The sequence below is a fragment of the Amblyomma mixtum genome, chromosome 10 (assembly GCF_055824585.1).
Source record: "Amblyomma mixtum isolate Tamu chromosome 10, ASM5582458v1, whole genome shotgun sequence".
In the NCBI taxonomy this organism is placed as follows: Eukaryota; Metazoa; Arthropoda; class Arachnida; order Ixodida; family Ixodidae; genus Amblyomma; species Amblyomma mixtum.
The window spans coordinates 179,181,185-179,198,550 of record NC_143021.1 but is presented as its reverse complement, the minus strand read 5'-3'; the positions used below and the strand labels follow the sequence as shown (position 1 = coordinate 179,198,550).

Sequence of the window (17,366 nt, the reverse complement as noted above, 5' to 3'; positions counted from 1 at the left end):
CCGCTGTCGGGATTCGATCCCACGTCCTTGGGCTCAAGCCGAAAGCCATATATACAGCTTAGCGACCGAGGAATTAATTGATTAAAAATTATGCCAGCACAAAGTGCCACGGTAAAGACGAAGGGAAAGAGCCGAAAGGGGAAATTATACATCCAGCCGCCGCGGTGACTCAGTGGTTATGGCGCTAAGCTGCTGACCCGAAAGACGCGGGTTTGATCCCGGCTGCGACGGTCGAATATCGATGGAGGCGAAATTCTAGAGGCCCGTGTACTGTGCGATGTCAGCGCACGTTAAAGAACCCCAGGTGGTCGAAACTTCCGGAGCCCTTCACTACGGCGTCTCTCATAGCCTGAGTCGCTTTGGGACGTTAAACCGCCATAAACCACAGCAAATTATACATCTGACGATCGGTGCCCCCTCGCGCGCAGATTTCCAGAGCGAAGCACGAATCAGTCAATGACTGTTATTCTTCAAGGTAGTACGTACAGTCCATGGTGGGTAAGTGGTGACGCCTGTCCGAAGGCGCCTAATACTTCTGATGTCATGGCACTCGGGACAGTTTCATAGCCCGATTTTCTTTAATTGCGAAAGCTTGCCTCCTGTTGTATACAGGAGAGAGATGAAATGTACAAATGGAAAAAATGGCTCCCGACAGAAAGGCCCGTATAGAATGAAGGTGCGGGCCTCATACGGAACGTTTGCAGGTCACGAGGTCGGCCCGTATGGAGGCCTTGCATGCATTGAAGACGGCGAAGGCGGAGAGAGGGTAGGCAACTGCAGGGCGATGAGTGCCCTGTGTCAGCTTCGTAACAGGCGTTGGATAGAATTCAGAGTTGTTATGACTGTCCGCAAAGAGGGCAAGAAGTCGTGGTTGCTGTCAATCCGTGGTGACTGGAGGAGGGTGAAGGTCACACCAAGCAATTCAGGACCTCCTATCTACAGGTTGCACATCGCGATTCGGACGCCGCAGCCGGGATCGAACCCGCGTCTTTCGGGTCAGCAGCCGAGCACCATGACCACTGAGCCACCGCGGCGGCCCACAACGTACAGCGCAGCAAAGTAACTGGTAACACAGAAATGATGGCTGCTAGTTATACAATATTACCTAACTGGGTTCGTGATGCGCTGGTTAATAGAATATAGCTCAGTACATATAGAGCAGCAATACAGTCAAAAATTGTTGGTACAGAAAAAAAAACTACAGAGAATGTTTACTATAATTCGAATCGAAGCGAAAGCACGGATTGGTGCTGCGTAGAAGACGGACGGTGAGCAGGCAGTGCCGCGGGACGGAGCAGATGCATCTGTTCCCGCAGGCACGGGTTCGACTCCGAGTCATGGATATTGATTCAATTTCTTTCATTTTGTCATGGTCTGAGGTGAAATTTACACGGCCCACGAATGAAGACCGAGGTCCCGTAGTGAAGCCTTTGCTTCAAAATGAATAGATCTCCTACTTATGCAATGTTCTCTAATTCGATATTGAATCGTTGGTTGCCAACAACTGTAGCGGTTGATGCGGAAAGGCGATTCCACTCAATAGCTCTGCGCGGAAGGAATGACTGAAACATGGCATTGGTTTTGCATAACGGAATTTCGACTTTCTTATTGTGATCTAACCTTGATGAAATGTATTTAGAAGGGAGAACAAGCCTGTGTTTGAAACAGCCACCTGCCGGGGTAGTGGCGCATCGTGACGTCATCAACGCCGCGTGACCACCAATGGACCAATCATAGGGCTCCGCCAAAGTTGAAAATGCGAGGACCCCAAATTTGCAAGCTAGCCCTTAAATGCTATCGCAGTTTCTTTTTTAAGAATGTGATCAAGAAGGCCTCCAAGTTTTTATATTCGGGAGTGGGGGAGGGGGGTGTGCCCTCGTGCCTCCCCCTTGAATACTGATAGCAAATTTTGATTGTCTGTTTCTTTTCTTTCGAATGATGCGCAAGTACTTGCTGCATAGGTGCATAGGCCTGTACGTCAGGTAAATTATTTGGGACTGAATTTCTCCTGCTGAACTATGACGCCAGACGTGAGTTCAAGTAAAGACTTCACTATAATTGTTGCTTTGTCATTTTAATTCCCTCTTAAGCTAGCCTACACCAAGAAATGGAATGACAGCAAGCGTGCAAGCAACTATTATACTGCAGTCCAGTTACGGCAACCTGAACAAACAGCTATCCACGCCACACCATCGATATCAAGTCTTGTTTGTCTTCCTATGCAAATGGACTGCTCTGTATTCCAAAAGACAACTCAAACGGTGATCCGGCGAAGGTTCTTATTTCATGCGTTTCGCAAAAAAAAAAAAGAACTTTCAGGTAAAGGCCTGCCACTCTAAACAGAAATGAGTAAAAAGGAAGTATTCATTCATTCATTTTATTTGTTTTTCACAACATGACGTACACATTGTGAAAGGGGCCAAGAAGAAAAGCCGTTCCTTTACGGCTTGAAAAAAAATCTTGGTCCCCCCTGGCATTGACAGCAACGAAGCAACACAATCCAGAAACAAATGTACAGAACAAAATGTACAGATATATACAGAAACAAACAAAATTATAACTCTCTTCTATGCTCTCTTCTAGCGCACACCCTACAAGCATCAATACAAGGTACAAACATCAATACAAAACGGGAACGAGTGCATCTGATGGAATGGAAATAACTCTTCTGAATAACGCAATAAATAACAAACAACCAGGGTCCAGGGACATAAAACATAACGCACCTAGCAAATGGGGATCATTGAAATAAATAAGGAGTGCTAAACAATTTAAAGAAGGTGAAGTCTAATAACACTTTTAAATGAACAAAGAGTTCCGAATCCGAGATTTCAAAATTCATGATGCCTAACACTTTCCTATTCTAGGGTTAGGTGACGGAAGGTGTCTTCTACAACCTTGTGCCCATTATGACGGCGGGCCTCTTATTCCAAACCACGGAGGAAGGAAATAACTTTTCCAAACCTAGGGGCCGGAGTAACGGGTGTCTCCGAATGTGTGCGGACATTTATCTGCGCCAGAAATCACGCCGCACATCCTGCCCGAGCCGTTTCGTCGGGAGAGCCAAAAGGCGCCTTGGCCAGCTCCGCCAAGATTGCCGGCCGACGTTGCAATATGTCGTGCGAACAGCTTTACCCAACTGCCGCCTTACCGATGTCCGTTCAGTCGGACCCACTGGCGTCTGCACAAAATCTACAAGCGAGCCGGGTTTACGGAAGCGCCGATCTGGCGTGGGCGAGATCGGCTTGTGATTGTAAACAAGAGCGCAAGAAAGGCGGACGTGACACGAACGAAGAGTCACCGCTTGACCCATCTCTCGCTGTTGTTTACAATTAGAGTTCCCCCAGTTGTCCAATTATCAGCATTGAGCGGTTTGTGAGAGGAGCTTTTGGCGCTCTTCCAATCAAGTGAGTTATCGCCCCCCCCCCCCCTCCCTCCCTCTTCCCCTGTCCACTTCCTTATTCACGAGAAACTAATCCGCTTCCAGGAGTCGTCATGAATATCGGAACAGTTTGAGAGATCATTACGACCGCTAGGAGGCACGGTACGTCGAGCCACACTCCATAATATAGGATAATATTGCAATAATGATAAATAATTAATCGGCTCAATACAAAGCGTCATATGAACTCAGGAGCGCCAGAAGACCTCCGGCAATAGCACTCGTTTTGGTTTCTGTATTTAGACAACACGTTTTTAAACTTTTGCCTGTAGGACTTAGTGCTGGGCCGCATGCGTCCGTTCTCATGCATTAATCAGATTCGTGTCTGGGAAGTGTCGATAACTATTACACGTGGTACCAGAAAGCTCGACTGCGGAGGAAGAGGAAATATATGCGGTTCCTCGAAACACGCAGACGTGCTTGTCGCAACGTGCGCCGTCTGCTCTTCGTCAAAACCAAAACAACTTGCGTCAACTACAGGTCTCTTGCGCATGGACGAATGACAAAAAGAATGAAAACCCTAGATATATACACGATCTCGGAAGTTATTTCGCCTGACTCATGCGGAGGTCACAGCAACGGGATCTTGCGAGAGCTCCTTTTGCCGAAGACGTCGACCGGCACGCGTCAACGCCACCGTCGAAACGCGCGACTCCAAAACTGAGGAGACCGTATCAGTCGGCGTCGTCGCAAAGCAACGCGAGAGGACGGATATGCCGTCAACTACTCCCCCCTCCCTTTTTTTTGCTGTCTCGCGGCAGGAAGCGACAACCTCCGGCGGCCGTGCAAAGCTAGGAGCTGCTGCAGCTACAGACTGACGAGAAGCACAACAGTTCGACCAGCTGCGGATCTACGCAGGTGTGCTCCTTGTTTAGAGACCCTGAAAGCTTCTGCAGCGGCACGCTGCGCACATTACGCCGACGCCAACACCACCGGGAGACCATGGCTGTGGAGAAGAGGTGCTGTGTACTACCCAGCAGCGACGAAGAGTAAGTATCCATGAGCTTGCACCGTTGGTTGTTTGTAAAGGCTTGGCTTCTGCTGTAGACGCATCGTAAATGCAGAAATCGTAAGTGAAAGCACTTCGTTCCTTGCCTTGCGGAGTTAAACGTATCCAAGTACGAGCTAAGACTTTTATTCACCAAGCTGTGCGTTGGTATCCCTCGAGGGCGTTTCTTATGTGCTCCAGCAAGGGCGATGGGCGCGTTCGTCCGACGGAAGAGGCAGGGTTATGGGAAGTGCATGTCCGTGCTTCGATATATAGCTGCTGGTTTGCGTTGATATGCTGCTATGCCTGCTTTGCCGCTGAAAATCGTTCTTTCCACGCTTGGCGAATGTATAGGGAAGTTTATACTATTTCGTTTTCTCTTTGTGGCACTGTGTACGTGCATGATACATGGATCTACCGGGAACCTATCTAGCATCCGCTTGCAGCCAGTTGCGAAAGTGAAGTGTGCGATCCGATCACTTTGCACTACCAGCGCTTTATTACTCCTTCACTGGCACCCTGGACACCTACCTTCTCCATGCCTTATAACTGCACTTCTTGAGAAAGGTTAAGGCTTAGGACTGTGCAGTTACAGCGATGTGTGCGACGAAGGCGCTTCCGAGTTTCCTCAGTGTCACAATGATTACCTCCGCCCTGACAGTAATCGCATGAGTGTATCTGTGTGCGCGCGATTTTTGGGCGAATGACGTTAGGTCGCCGCTCCATTTGATGGTTCGTCTCCCACCAAATTATCATGCAAACATCTCCAGCCGTCATTTAAAAGTGCTCATTCTACCTATCGGCAGGAAAAAAGCAAAAAACGCAATGATTGCGTTGTATGAAATTCCGCAGAATACGAGGTCTACGGAATTTTTTTTTAGTTGAGTTGTGCCAGAATTCTGCTTGTTGTACACGCAGTCAAAATTCGGACGGAACTGGAAGTGAAAGGGCGTCTGGAAATGCCCATGCTCGATCACACGCAACTCCTCACGGGATCACATGGATCACACGATGTTGCTCAGGTGAAGGCACGATTCATAAAGATAGACATTTTCGGTAAAAATATGCCTGGCTAAGCACAACGCAGTGTAGGCGAAAACGACTCCAGCCAACCTCTTCGAGAAAGCGACGGTTCGAGACCGCTTTGCTGTCTGCTTTGCCGGTGACCGCAACGTTCAACGGTCGGTCACGTGGTGCAGTACTCGGGTTGTAAGCAGTTGACAAAACCCCAATTACCTGTTGATAGTTCCACGGGTATTTTAAAAGTGCCACGACTCTAACAAAAACCTTTCTTTTAGTGGATTGGTTGCAGTGTCGATTACACTGTCTTTGTCGCACTTCCATGCAGTGGCAGTGTTTTTCACACTGCGTTCTGCCAGAGCCCCGCGTCCAGCTTCGCACTTTCGGTCGTCATTTTCTGTCCGCGAAATGTTTACGAAAAGTTTATTATCTAGCCGACGTACACATCAAAGCATTATGAAAGGGAACTTCTTACTTTCACGTGGCCAACTAGCTGCTCTTGGTATGCGGGAATTTTTTTGTTGTTGTTGTTTAAAGTCCCAAAACTGCCCGTGGGTTATATGTGGGAGGCCGTATGAGAGGTCAGGGCATCGACCACCCGAGGTTCTTTAAAAAACAGCACTGATATCGCGCAGCACACGGCGCTTTTCTTTTCGCTTCCATCGAAAGCGATGCGTAAGGCTGCGATTCCCTCCCACGACCTTAAGCTCATCGCAGGCACATTTTCTTTTTTAGGACGGGTTCAAGGTACTTTCATAGATCGATGGGAGGAGGAGAAGGCGGGGGGGGGGGGGGTGTTCGGTGATGCATGTCCGACAAGAGCACTGCCAAGGGTATTGACTTCCTTTTGAATGGGTGCCAGCTGAGCAGACGAACGCCAAAGCGACTGATCCACAACGACGGGTATACCGATTGTAGCCTGAGAATGCCCGAGAAGCAAGCTATTTTTTTTAACGCGGTGTTCGTGAGGAAGGATGAGCCCCATGTGTATAAAAACACTGTAGCGCAACCAATGACGAGGACAAGAATGAACAGAAGGAACATCACGAGCGCTAACTTCCTACAAACTTTATTGTTCTCAAGCAGCACACTTATACGAAAGAAAAAAACACGTAGTCAGTTTTGTACAACATTATCGCGTTCGCGAAAAAGCGAGCTATTTATCACTCCGAAAGATGGAAGGCGTGCTAGCACGTGTGTGACCATAACTATTTATCTTCTCAGCTTCAATGATTTCTCTTGTTAACCCATCTCTGCTTTTTGCTATGGCAACACATTTATCCAGAAAAGCTTTGCATGCATTTGTCTGGCACGCAAGAACATGCTCAACGAGCTTCCCTCCTTTTCTGTTCTTGATATTGAGAGCATGATCCATTAGGCGCTCATTGAGCCACCTTCCTGTCTGCCCTACATATTTGTTGCCGCAAGATAGCAGAATCTGATACACGACTCCTTCATCGCCCGCTACGTACGGTTTCTGCTGCTTGACTGTGCATCCACGTGGCTTGCTGCTAGTTTTTCCGAGTTTGCACATGGTAGCAAGTTTTTTAGGGGCCGAAAACTCCACGCTTGTATTCGTCCTTTGACCTAATCTGACCGAATACAAGCGTGGAGTTTTCGGCCCCTAAAAAACTTGCTACCATGTGCAAACTCGGAAAAACTAGCAGCAAGCCACGTGGAAGCACAGTCAAGCAGCAGAAACCGTACGTAGCGGGCGATGAAGGAGTCGTGTATCAGATTCTGCTATCTTGCGGCAACAAATATGTAGGGCAGACAGGAAGGTGGCTCAATGAGCGCCTAATGGATCATGCTCTCAATATCAAGAACAGAAAAGGAGGGAAGCTCGTTGAGCATGTTCTTGCGTGCCAGACAAAAACATGCAAAGCTTTTCTGGATAAATGTGTTGTCATACCAAAAAGCAGAGATGGGTTAACAAGAGAAATCACTGAAGCTGAGAAGATAAATAGTTCAGGTCACACATGTGTTAGCACGCCTTCCATCTTTCTCAGTGATAAAGAGCTCGCTTTTTTGCGAACGCGATAATGTTGTGCAAAAACTGACTACGTGTTTTTTCTGGCGTATAAATGAGCTGCTTGAGAACAATAAAGTTTGTTGGAAGTTAGCGCTCGTGGTGCTCCTTATGTTCATTTTGTAGCGTGAACTACATTGACCACAGTCTCGCCGTTTCGCATGCTCCCTCCGTCGACCATACTGCGCATGCGCGAGGAGCGAGTGACGTCACTGCGCACAGATGGCGCGCTCCTCGCCGCGCGCGCTCGCCGCTGCTGCCGCCGGCGCAGAGCCACGTGACGTCCCTGCTCACGTTATGTATATCCTGGCATAGCAGAGCTAAGCCATTGCCAACATTTTGTCCTCGTCTTTGGTCGCGCTGCAGTGTTTTGAAACTATGTACAACTAACAAGCCCAAAAAGCCACCCTACTGAACCCCATGCGTACTTTTTCTGAAGCTCAATACAGACTTAAACGTAAAACTGTTTCTTGAGCGAGAGCAGATTAAGCGCCCCCTTCCGTAATACCGCTATACCTGAACTTGACAAGGCGCTCAGCGCATGCCATCTGGCGCTACGACACAGTGCATATCCGTGAACGGTCCAGTGCCAGAATTTCGCAACTGCTATTTCCTTACTCATAATTCTGCGTCACTATACCATTGGTGAGTACAGTCTGCAGGCGATGTCATGACCAATACCTATCAAGCCGCCGGCTCCGTAATCAGAGACAGTTATCAATCAATTCGCTCTCACTGCAAGCTTGCCGTCCAGGTTAGCCCAATTGGTAGAGCGACTGCTCCGGTGAAGTGGTGGTCCTGGGTTCGAACCTCGGACCAGGACAAATTTTTCTTTAACTATGAAGTTTCTGAGAAAGCCGTATGGCTGCGCTCGGGTGGACGTCAATGAATAGTCACTCCCTTATTACAAATATACTCCACCTTGGGGGATTCCCTTAAACATTGTACCAACAGTGCTATTCAGTACCAAAGCGGAATACGGAGATTCGTCACGAAATGCAGTTAAAGAAGAGGTGATGTGTGGCTGCATCCTGCCAAATGTTATTACTGAAGAATGTGCGGCGTTGACGCATGTCTAGGACTGTTCTGGCGATCCGTTTGGCAACGTCGCGATTGGGGTTGGCCACGTCATTTAGGTTGCAGCTTTGTTTCTTGGTGGAATGCATATCAAAGTGACCCCTTTCGGTGTAGATTGGCCAGGAAATGCGCACCAGGATATGGCAGCCACGTCAAGACGTCTCTGAAGGCGACCCGACGATGATAAGGAGTTTGAGACACACATCCGTGAATAGCACGACAGTGTGTTGACATATAGCTATAGCGGATACCAAAGACTTCACTGAATCCTTCATGCCTTTTGTTTGCTTTTAATACAAAAGAGAACAATAAAAAGGTCTATGCATTCATTGAGACCGTCAGTGAGCCATGTTTCCAGTTCTTGCCGCGGATACATGCTTTGTTATCGACGACCACTCACTGTTATGTACATATAGCCATAGGGACATCCAGAAGGACAAGATTAAAGCCTTGTCGTCAATCGGGACATCGCAGGCCGTTTTATCGGTCGAGTTAAACCGCCCTAAATTTCCCTCTCGTGTACTTCACAAACGTGAAACAGTAATTGTCCCATCAAATCTCGATAATCAGAACCCTGATGAGGACTGAAAATTCAGTTTGAATAACGCGGAGTGGGAATTGAAAGCAGCCGGATCGCGCTACACTTAACGCAACCATCGCGTCAATTCGAATAAACCGGGAGTTCGGATTAAGTGACAACATGAACTGGTGGGCGAGTTGGTCTGACATATCTAGTGAAGCAGCGCAACGGCACAAGGCCAAGGAAAGAAGAGGACAAACACAGCGCTGATTTTGTCCTCTTCTTCCCTTGGCCTTGTGCCGTTGCGCTGCTTCACTAGATATGGATTAAGTGAGTTGCAATTAACGAAATTACGCTGATATAGTGGTCGCATCGAAACGCATAGCTGTGTGAATATAAGGCACCAGATACGAAATCAGGACTGTATCGAAACATAAATGTGTGTACCGTATTCAAGGACCAATTGTGACAGTGTTCATCACTGCACAAAAAAAGCATACTGTACACTGCTGGAGGAAACTGCGATAAGTTTTTTTTTTGTTCTCCCAAAGTCAGCGAAGTTGGTGGGAACGAAAACAAGGTCACTTCTTAGAAGTGTTCACGCGCCGTGTTATAGGTTGGAATGAAGCGATTTTGTTTATTTATTTGTTTTTTTTTGCGTTTTGCCGACGCGCTACAGCACTGGCGCTGATGAAGTCGGTGGTCTCCGTGCACACGGCACCATGACGAGAAGAGTACACAATTCCAACTCTTTCACCTTGACCCCAGGTGCTTAACACGAACTTAGCGTTGCGTTATCGTTGCGGGATAAGTGCCATATTAGACACCTTTAGCATACCTTTCTACCGTTACCGGAGTACCGGCAGCCCGCCCGCCGGCGGTGAGTACGCGCTGATTGGTTCCGACGCTGCGGGCGCGAGCACAGCTGCTGGGTATGTGGCGCCATCTGGCGCCGTCAAGGCAATTTGCGCATGCGCATTGGCTGCGCGCAGGCTCCCGGTACTCCGGTACCGGTAACACGCTACACGGTATGCTAAAGGTGTCTATTAAACACCTTTAGCATACCGTGTACCGAGTTACCGGAGTACCGCTACGGGATTACCATTACCGGGATCCCGTCCACTGCCAGTGAACACGCACTGATTGGTCCGGATGCGGCAGGCGTGCGCATAGCTGCACGGTAGCTGGCGCCATCTGGCACTCTCGAGGCGATCTGCGCATGCGCCCTGGTGGTGGGCGGGCTCCCGGTGCTCCGTTAACGGTAACACGGTATGCTAAAGGTGTCTATTGTTACGCATACCCCATTCCTCGTGCTGCTGCACTGGGCTTCTGCACCCTGTGGACAAGAGGGGAGTGGCAGAGAGAAAGCGAGAGAGATAACTCGCGTTGCTCCCTACAATCTTTCTCTAAGCGCGGGTCACCGCTCTTATCACATCCGAGCAAACACTCTCAAAGCGCCCTTGGCATCCATCTTGGCTTCCGTCTTTGGCGGCAGCACACGGTCTGCTGACCAGCCACAGCGCTGATTAGAGCCCCGTGTACGGGTTGGCGTCGCGCACGACTCGGACGCATGGCATCTTCTGCGCGACGGATTCTCGGTACTGTGTGCGGTGTGAACTACAACTGACTGATGTGCGCAGGGAGGAGACGGAGGTGAAGCCAGTCATCGTCGGAGTCACCCAGCGTCATCCAAAAGCCAGCCGCCTGCTGAGACCGTAAGGAGCTGTCCTTTCATGCTTTCTGTGTCTACGCGTGCGATGTACATATTAGGGTGCAATCGACGATAATACCCTCCAACTATACGAGTGAGAAGCATATATACTGTTCTGAGCGGTTTTCGCCTATAGATGTATGTTACCTTTGATGTCTTTTAAAGCTGGATGCAGTAGTAGAAATCAATTTGGCTCTTGAGTGCATGCCAGCTAACCGTTTGTTTTCATGCTCCTCGTATACAAATGACTGGAAGTGGTAAGTGGTTATATTTAGAGGCTATAACTGCGTCTCCACAGCCGTCCGTAGCAACCATTACTTTCTTGGAGATTATAACTGCTAAAGGACGTGTACATAATCTCCCCACTAGCCTTTCGTCGCTAGAATTCTAAGTGCTGTTAGTCTCGCTTTAACCCTTCTTTTTGGCCTAGAGTGTACCTGCACGTCATGTGTATTGCTCGTATGCACACGCACACAATGAAGAAAGTGCACACCTTGCAAGCTACTTCCTTTTTTTTTTCGCTCTTTGCTAAGATGGTCCATGTTGTTGTACTGTACACGCCTTTGCCATGCCCCGCGGTGCATGCCGCCCCATTTACATAAGCATGGATTCGTGCATTATCTGATCTGCACAACTGTTGGCAAGGTGTGGCCCTTGAAGTGTGCAGATGATGTCATCAGTAGCTGCTTCCGTGCTCTCAGCGGTGACAAGCAGCGCAGCGCACTTGACTTCACACAGGCGTGCACATGGCGCTGATTTGCTCTCCTATGTGCACGGTCAGTGAAAACGATCGAATAATAAGTTGTCCGCCGAGAAAAATTACGCAGAACCAAATCTCTGACACGCCATGCAAAGCGCCGAAGGGATTGCCCGTTGCAAAATGATCCGACTTTGCCAAAGTAGCCCTAAAATTTTTGATACATAGAACCGTACAGATGACCTTAATAGCCGTTGCATATATATTTACCGAGCAGCTGCGTAGCAAATATATAGAATTGATCAGGTCAAAAGCAGTGCGCCGTCGGATGGCCCGGTGACCGCGTGTACGTAAAGGCGTTTTTGTGGCCCTCGCTTACGTGAATGTATAGCCAGGTTCCCGATTTTTCCTGTATAATTAGCCTACAAAAAGAGAGTGAGTGAGTGAGAGAGAGATCATGTGCGTCCCCTTGGCTCTCCCGCTGTGCAAATCTTTTTCCACAAAAGTTCGAAAAAAAAAAATCCTAGAGTATGGAAAGTGAAGACTTTTCCCGCCGTTTTCCTGCCCAGTTGTAAGTACCTCGCCTGCGACAACGATGCAAGGCAGGGAACGCGCGGTCAGCGATTACTCCCGAAGTATACGATTGAGAAGCGCAAACTTTCTGATTTCGAATAGTGCGTTCTTGCGCAATAAGACAAAGGACGAAACACATGCAAATACATGCGCTCTGTACTTGTCTTATGTGTTTCGTCCTTTGTCGTATTGCGCAAAAACGTACTATGAACCAACTTACCCAAACGAAATTACTAAACATTTTTCTGATTTCGTCGAGTGGCTTTTCAGTGCACACGTTCAACCCTTTAATTCCTTTTAAAGTTTTATGCGCAGCTAAAAACAGATGTGGTTCTTGATAGCGAACTACTTAGCAGTACAACTCGAACCTGCGGCATGGTGTTTTAAGATTCGAGTTCTAGCTACCGCCACAAATGATATTGTAGCAGTATCTTGGGCTGGTGCGCAACTTACCCCACTGCACAGCATTGGTCGTTAAATCGTCCATAGCGGTAAAAACACTGACGAATTCTCATTTGAACTTAGCCATGCCCTGACGCTTTGAAACGCATGCGAGTGTACCATTTTTCTTCTTTTTCGTGAAAAGCGTTTGCTGCTAAGTAAATATGCAAATTATGCTTCAGGAAAATTTCCCACAAGACGAGAACACTTAGCATTGTTTCCGGTTTTCATAATTTTACAGTGCTGTTAAATGCTTCAGTGCAATTATATACAGCACATACACATGAAAACACATGCTGCCCAAGAAAAATCAGACTGGTTTAAACAAATCAACTAGTGCACCTTATGGCAGTAAAACTCTCTTACCGTTGGCGGCGTTAACTAGTAAGAAATAGTGACTAGTAATAGTAGTAACTATAGTAGGATTTTCACACTTGCTCAAAAATCCGGCGAGCGAAGCGGATTGGGCCGCTTTTGACGCCGAGCGACGCGGAAAGCGGCGCGGCGAGGGCGATCGGGCTGGACCCATTTCCGCCGCGCGGCGACCAACATGGCGGCGCCCTTCGAAGCCGGACCCCCCGCTTCGGGTTGAATTCTCGTTGTTGCTGCCCTTTTCAGTGCGTTCACTGGCCAGAAATGCGGCACAGGTCTATCGCTTCGTCTCACCTCGCCTCCAAGAAAACGTATAAAGGATAAATTTGCTTTCTTTTTTTTATTCAGGGTGACGATTCCGCCGCTTCTATAGGCTTAACAGCAGACTCGGTTTGTTGACAGTGATGGTTCCTGCCCTGACAACCAGATGGCGCCACTACACGCTGAGTTTTTATGTGTGTATATCCCGCCAGGGCACCTTTGGTAGGCGCCCACCCGTTACAAAGGGAAGGCTACATCATCATCATCATTATTTTTGCGCCTGTGCTAGCATACGCTGAACTAAAAGTGAATGTGCCTGCGTTTAACGTACGTAAGCATGCATACGCTTTTGGTACGTAAACAGCGTAAATTTATGCCCTTTTCTCACTATATCTGTGCATGCCGCTAGCAGCGACACGGTGTGGAAAAGCGAGAAACAGCAGCGGCGCGGCCGATCCGCCTCGCTCGCGCGTGAACAAGTGAGAACAGGTCCTTGTTTTTGCGGCGAGCGAATCCGCTTCGCTCGCCGGATTTTTGGGCAAGTGTGAACGGGCCTTAAGTCTGCAGTGAAGCTCCGCCCACATTCAGCCTCCGCGCACAGAATTCCTCCACGACGAAAAAGTAGTCCGTTGTTGAAACTTTTCTTCTACACCGAAATAAAAAGCTTATGACAAGAAAAGAATTAAAACCTCTAGAGTTTTGGCACCTGGCTTGTTTAAGATAGTCAAACATTAAAAAGCTGACTTCGTTTACTGTTATGATAGGCCAGCGGAGTAATACAGGACGTCGCAGCCCATGGCCCAGTGTTAGCTACTGCTGTTTCTTTAAGTTGTATCATACTATATAGTAAGAAATACAGAAGTTTTAAAGCGCTCCTAATACGTGAAAAGCTGCCATTTGAAAACTGTATAACGTTAAGTGGAACAATAAGTGACGAACTTTCCTTAAATCTGAGATTATTCTAAACGCTTGTCCGAGGATCTTCGAAAAACTGCGTGAATAAACAACAGCAGCCTAAGAGCTAGATACAAAAACCAAAGACTGCAACTGCGAGTTTAGTTTTTCGAAGGTTCTAAGAAAAACCGTCTAGCCTGTAACAAAGTACTGCTACTTCTAGTCTGTCTACGCTCAGAAGAAAGCGCGCGAAATCCCATTGGAGAAAAAGATTTCAGCCGCCCGAGCAAGCAGATAACGACTGCGGCAGCGCGAACGGTGCGCCCTCAAAACACGTGACGCTACCGCGAGCATTTCGCGTGCTTTAAATACAAAATGATAAACAGCTTGACCATAAGGTATGAAAATTGAGCAGCTTGACAGGGCCTTTCTTCTGGGAGATGGGGGCTGGATCCCTTAATTTAAACGATTGTCTTTGATTTAAAAAAAAGTCAGTGCACGTAAAAGTACCCCAAGGAGGTCGAAATTGATCTTGCACTCTCCACTAGGGAATCCCTCATTGCTCGTGCGCAGCTCTGGGACGATGAACCCAAAATACTATATATATTGCCATGAATTAAAATACTCGCGTACGAACTGAACAGCCGGCAGCAATTTTTTAACTTTATTTTCGCAACATGCAGCGCTTTTTTATGTTTGGCGCACGCTGTACGTGGGACACCCTGCACACTGCACAACATAAATGCACAACATAAATACTCCAGGTTACAGGCTAGTACTACGTAGCTAATTCCGTTCCCAACCTAAGCTGCATAAGCACCTTTGCTAATAAACGTCGTCATCGCGCTAATCGGCGCTACCTATTGCAATTACAAACTATGCACAAAAGTTCCCGCCGGCAGCGAAAAGCTTGCTCATCTTGCCACACCCTTTCTTCCCCTCTGCGCGCAGCTGCAGCATGGAGGGCAGCGACATCGAGGCCACCCTGAGCCGGCGACTGCACGAAGCCGTGCGAGCTGGCGACGCAGCCGGCGTGGCCGCCGCTCTCTCATCCGGCATCGTGCTCGCCGACGACCCAAACAAGGACTGCGGCGGCTGTACGGCCATCTTGGAGGCCACTCGTTACGACCAGCCGGCGGTGGCCTCCGTGCTGCTGGACTTCGGCTGCGACCCCTGCCTGGGCGACAACCGCGGCTGGACGGCTCTGCACGAGCTCTTCCGGAGCCCCGCCGTCGCCAAGCTGCTCTTCGAACGCGCCGCGCTCTCCTGGAAGGGGGTGGCGGACTCCGTCTACGGACTGACGCCGCTGCACGCCTGCGTCAAGGCGGCGGTCTCCTCGCACACGGCGCCCACCGACGAGCAGCTGGAAGTGCTCCGTGAGGTCGCCTCTCGCTGCAAGGGGGACGCCACAAACCTGTACGGCGACACGTGCCTACACCTGGCCGCTTCCGGTCGCCACGACCGGCCTGAGGTGGTTCGGGTCCTGCTCGACGCTGCGCACATCCGCAATGCACAGAACGATCGCGGGGAGACAGCCCTCCACGTGGCCCTGATCAAAGGACACTACAAGACGGCCGCGTTGCTCATCGAGCCGCCGCTAGCGGACAAGCTGCGCAAACAGTCCATAGACAGCATAGCTGGAAGTAGCCAAAGCTCTGTGCGAACTAGCGGTGCGGATCACCACGGGGCTCTGAATGGCGGTGCATCAGCTGACGACAGCGGGGTTGAGGAAACGCAGAGTTTGTCAGAAGCAGAGAACGGCGATGAAACTTCAGACAAGCGGGTCAGCGCACCGCCAGAGACGCCGCAAGTGACCGTAGACACGCCGGCCTTCGAGGACAAGAATACGCAGACCGCGGACCTCCTGGACCCTAGCCTGTGCGACCGTTTTGGTCAGACGGTGCTCCATTACTGCGCGTCTCAGAATGTTGTGCAGCTGCTGGAATCTCTGCTGCGGAACTACGGTGTCCGTGACGTCCAGGACCTGAGAGGCGAGACGGCTCTGCACGTGGCGGCGCGCCGGGGTCACGACAAGTGCGTGGAGCTTCTGTTGGACTACGGGGCGGACGCGGGTATTCGCAACGACGAAGGCATGACTCCCCTGGACTTGGCCGTCGCTGCGGGCTTTGCGGACGCGGCGAGGATTCTGTGCAAGAACGCGACGGAACCTCTGCTCCGCAACGCGGACGCGCTTCGCAGGAACGACTCCGTCCGCCGCTGCACGGTTATAGGGAAGATGTTTCTGGAACACTCGGCTCAGATGAAAGAGTCCGGCCCCGGGTGAAGTCCGTGTTCTCAACTGTTTCTATCGCGCGAAGTTACTCGTGGACACGTGGTGTTTTAAAACAGGCGGTTGAACCTGCATGGCACCAACCTTCAGATGGAACTTTTCCAACAGCAGACATCCTAGTCGAACAGCGCTACGGCGTACATGAAAGTGCTGCACAACTCTGTGAAAGCTTGTGCATAAAATTTGTGTTCATGAAAGTCTTCCCGGCTTCTGCGTCGTTGCTTGGCGAGTCTTGAGCCGTACTAACAGTTTGAGCTCGATAGCAGCGGGTATGTAAGCAAGGGAATGATGAGACGACGGCAGAAATGTATGGGGCACTTGCGCTATCGCGTAACGTGTGTATGACACCGACATACACACGGCTGTTGCTGTAAAACAATAGTGAAGCGGGTACGCGCTGAGCAGTTCGCCAACATGAACAGCTTAGTCGACAGTCTGCGGTAGATAATTGTGCAACGTTTGAGCGGTATTTCCGCCTTAGAGGGTAATGAAGCGAAGTTGATGTATGCGTGTGTGAATGAGTAAATTATCTCACAATACATATTCACCGCTTGTTTATAAGAGGTATTCAGAGACCTAATTGGGAACAGTTAGCGATAAGAGTTAATGGAGAATACCTTAGCAATCTGCGATCCGCTGATGACATTCCCTTGCTAAGTAACTCAGGGCTGAATTTTAAAGCATGATCGATGACTCAGGCTGGCAAGCAGAATGGTAGGTCTAAAACTTAATCTGCGGAAAACTGAAGTAATGCTCCACTAAAGTAATATGTTTCACAGTCTCCGAAGGGAACAGTAGTTTACGATAGATAGCAAGTTGCTGTTAATGGTAAAGAAATACACCTCCTTAGGGCAGGTAGTGACCGCAGATCCTCGGGCCGCGAGTGAAACATCTAGAAGGATAAGACTGGGGTGGAGGCCATTTGGCAGATAATCTCAGATCATGAATGGCAGTTTCCAGTATCCCTTCAGAGAAAAGTATACATTAACAGCTGTACGTTACCGGTATTCACCTAAGGTGGATTAGATTAAGAAGTTTGCGTGGGTAAGGT

General features: G+C 49.1%; 1 protein-coding gene across 2 annotated transcripts; it reads left to right on the top strand.

The window, feature by feature from the left end:
* The first annotated feature begins 4,017 nt into the window (after positions 1-4,017).
* Positions 4,018-16,513, top strand: LOC149327870 (uncharacterized). Of its 2 annotated transcripts, none has more exons than XM_089562462.1 (3): positions 4,018-4,431; positions 10,717-10,791; positions 14,977-16,513. In XM_089562462.1, the coding sequence occupies exons 1-3, from the start codon at positions 4,385-4,387 to the stop codon at positions 16,307-16,309; spliced, it is 1,455 nt and encodes a 484-aa protein (XP_089418588.1). In that variant the 5' UTR covers positions 4,018-4,384; the 3' UTR covers positions 16,310-16,513. The 2 variants fall into 2 exon arrangements, with proteins under 2 accessions (XP_089418588.1, XP_089418589.1); XM_089562463.1 differs by having other exon boundaries at positions 4,018-4,435; positions 10,721-10,791.
* The last annotated feature ends 853 nt before the right edge of the window (positions 16,514-17,366 follow it).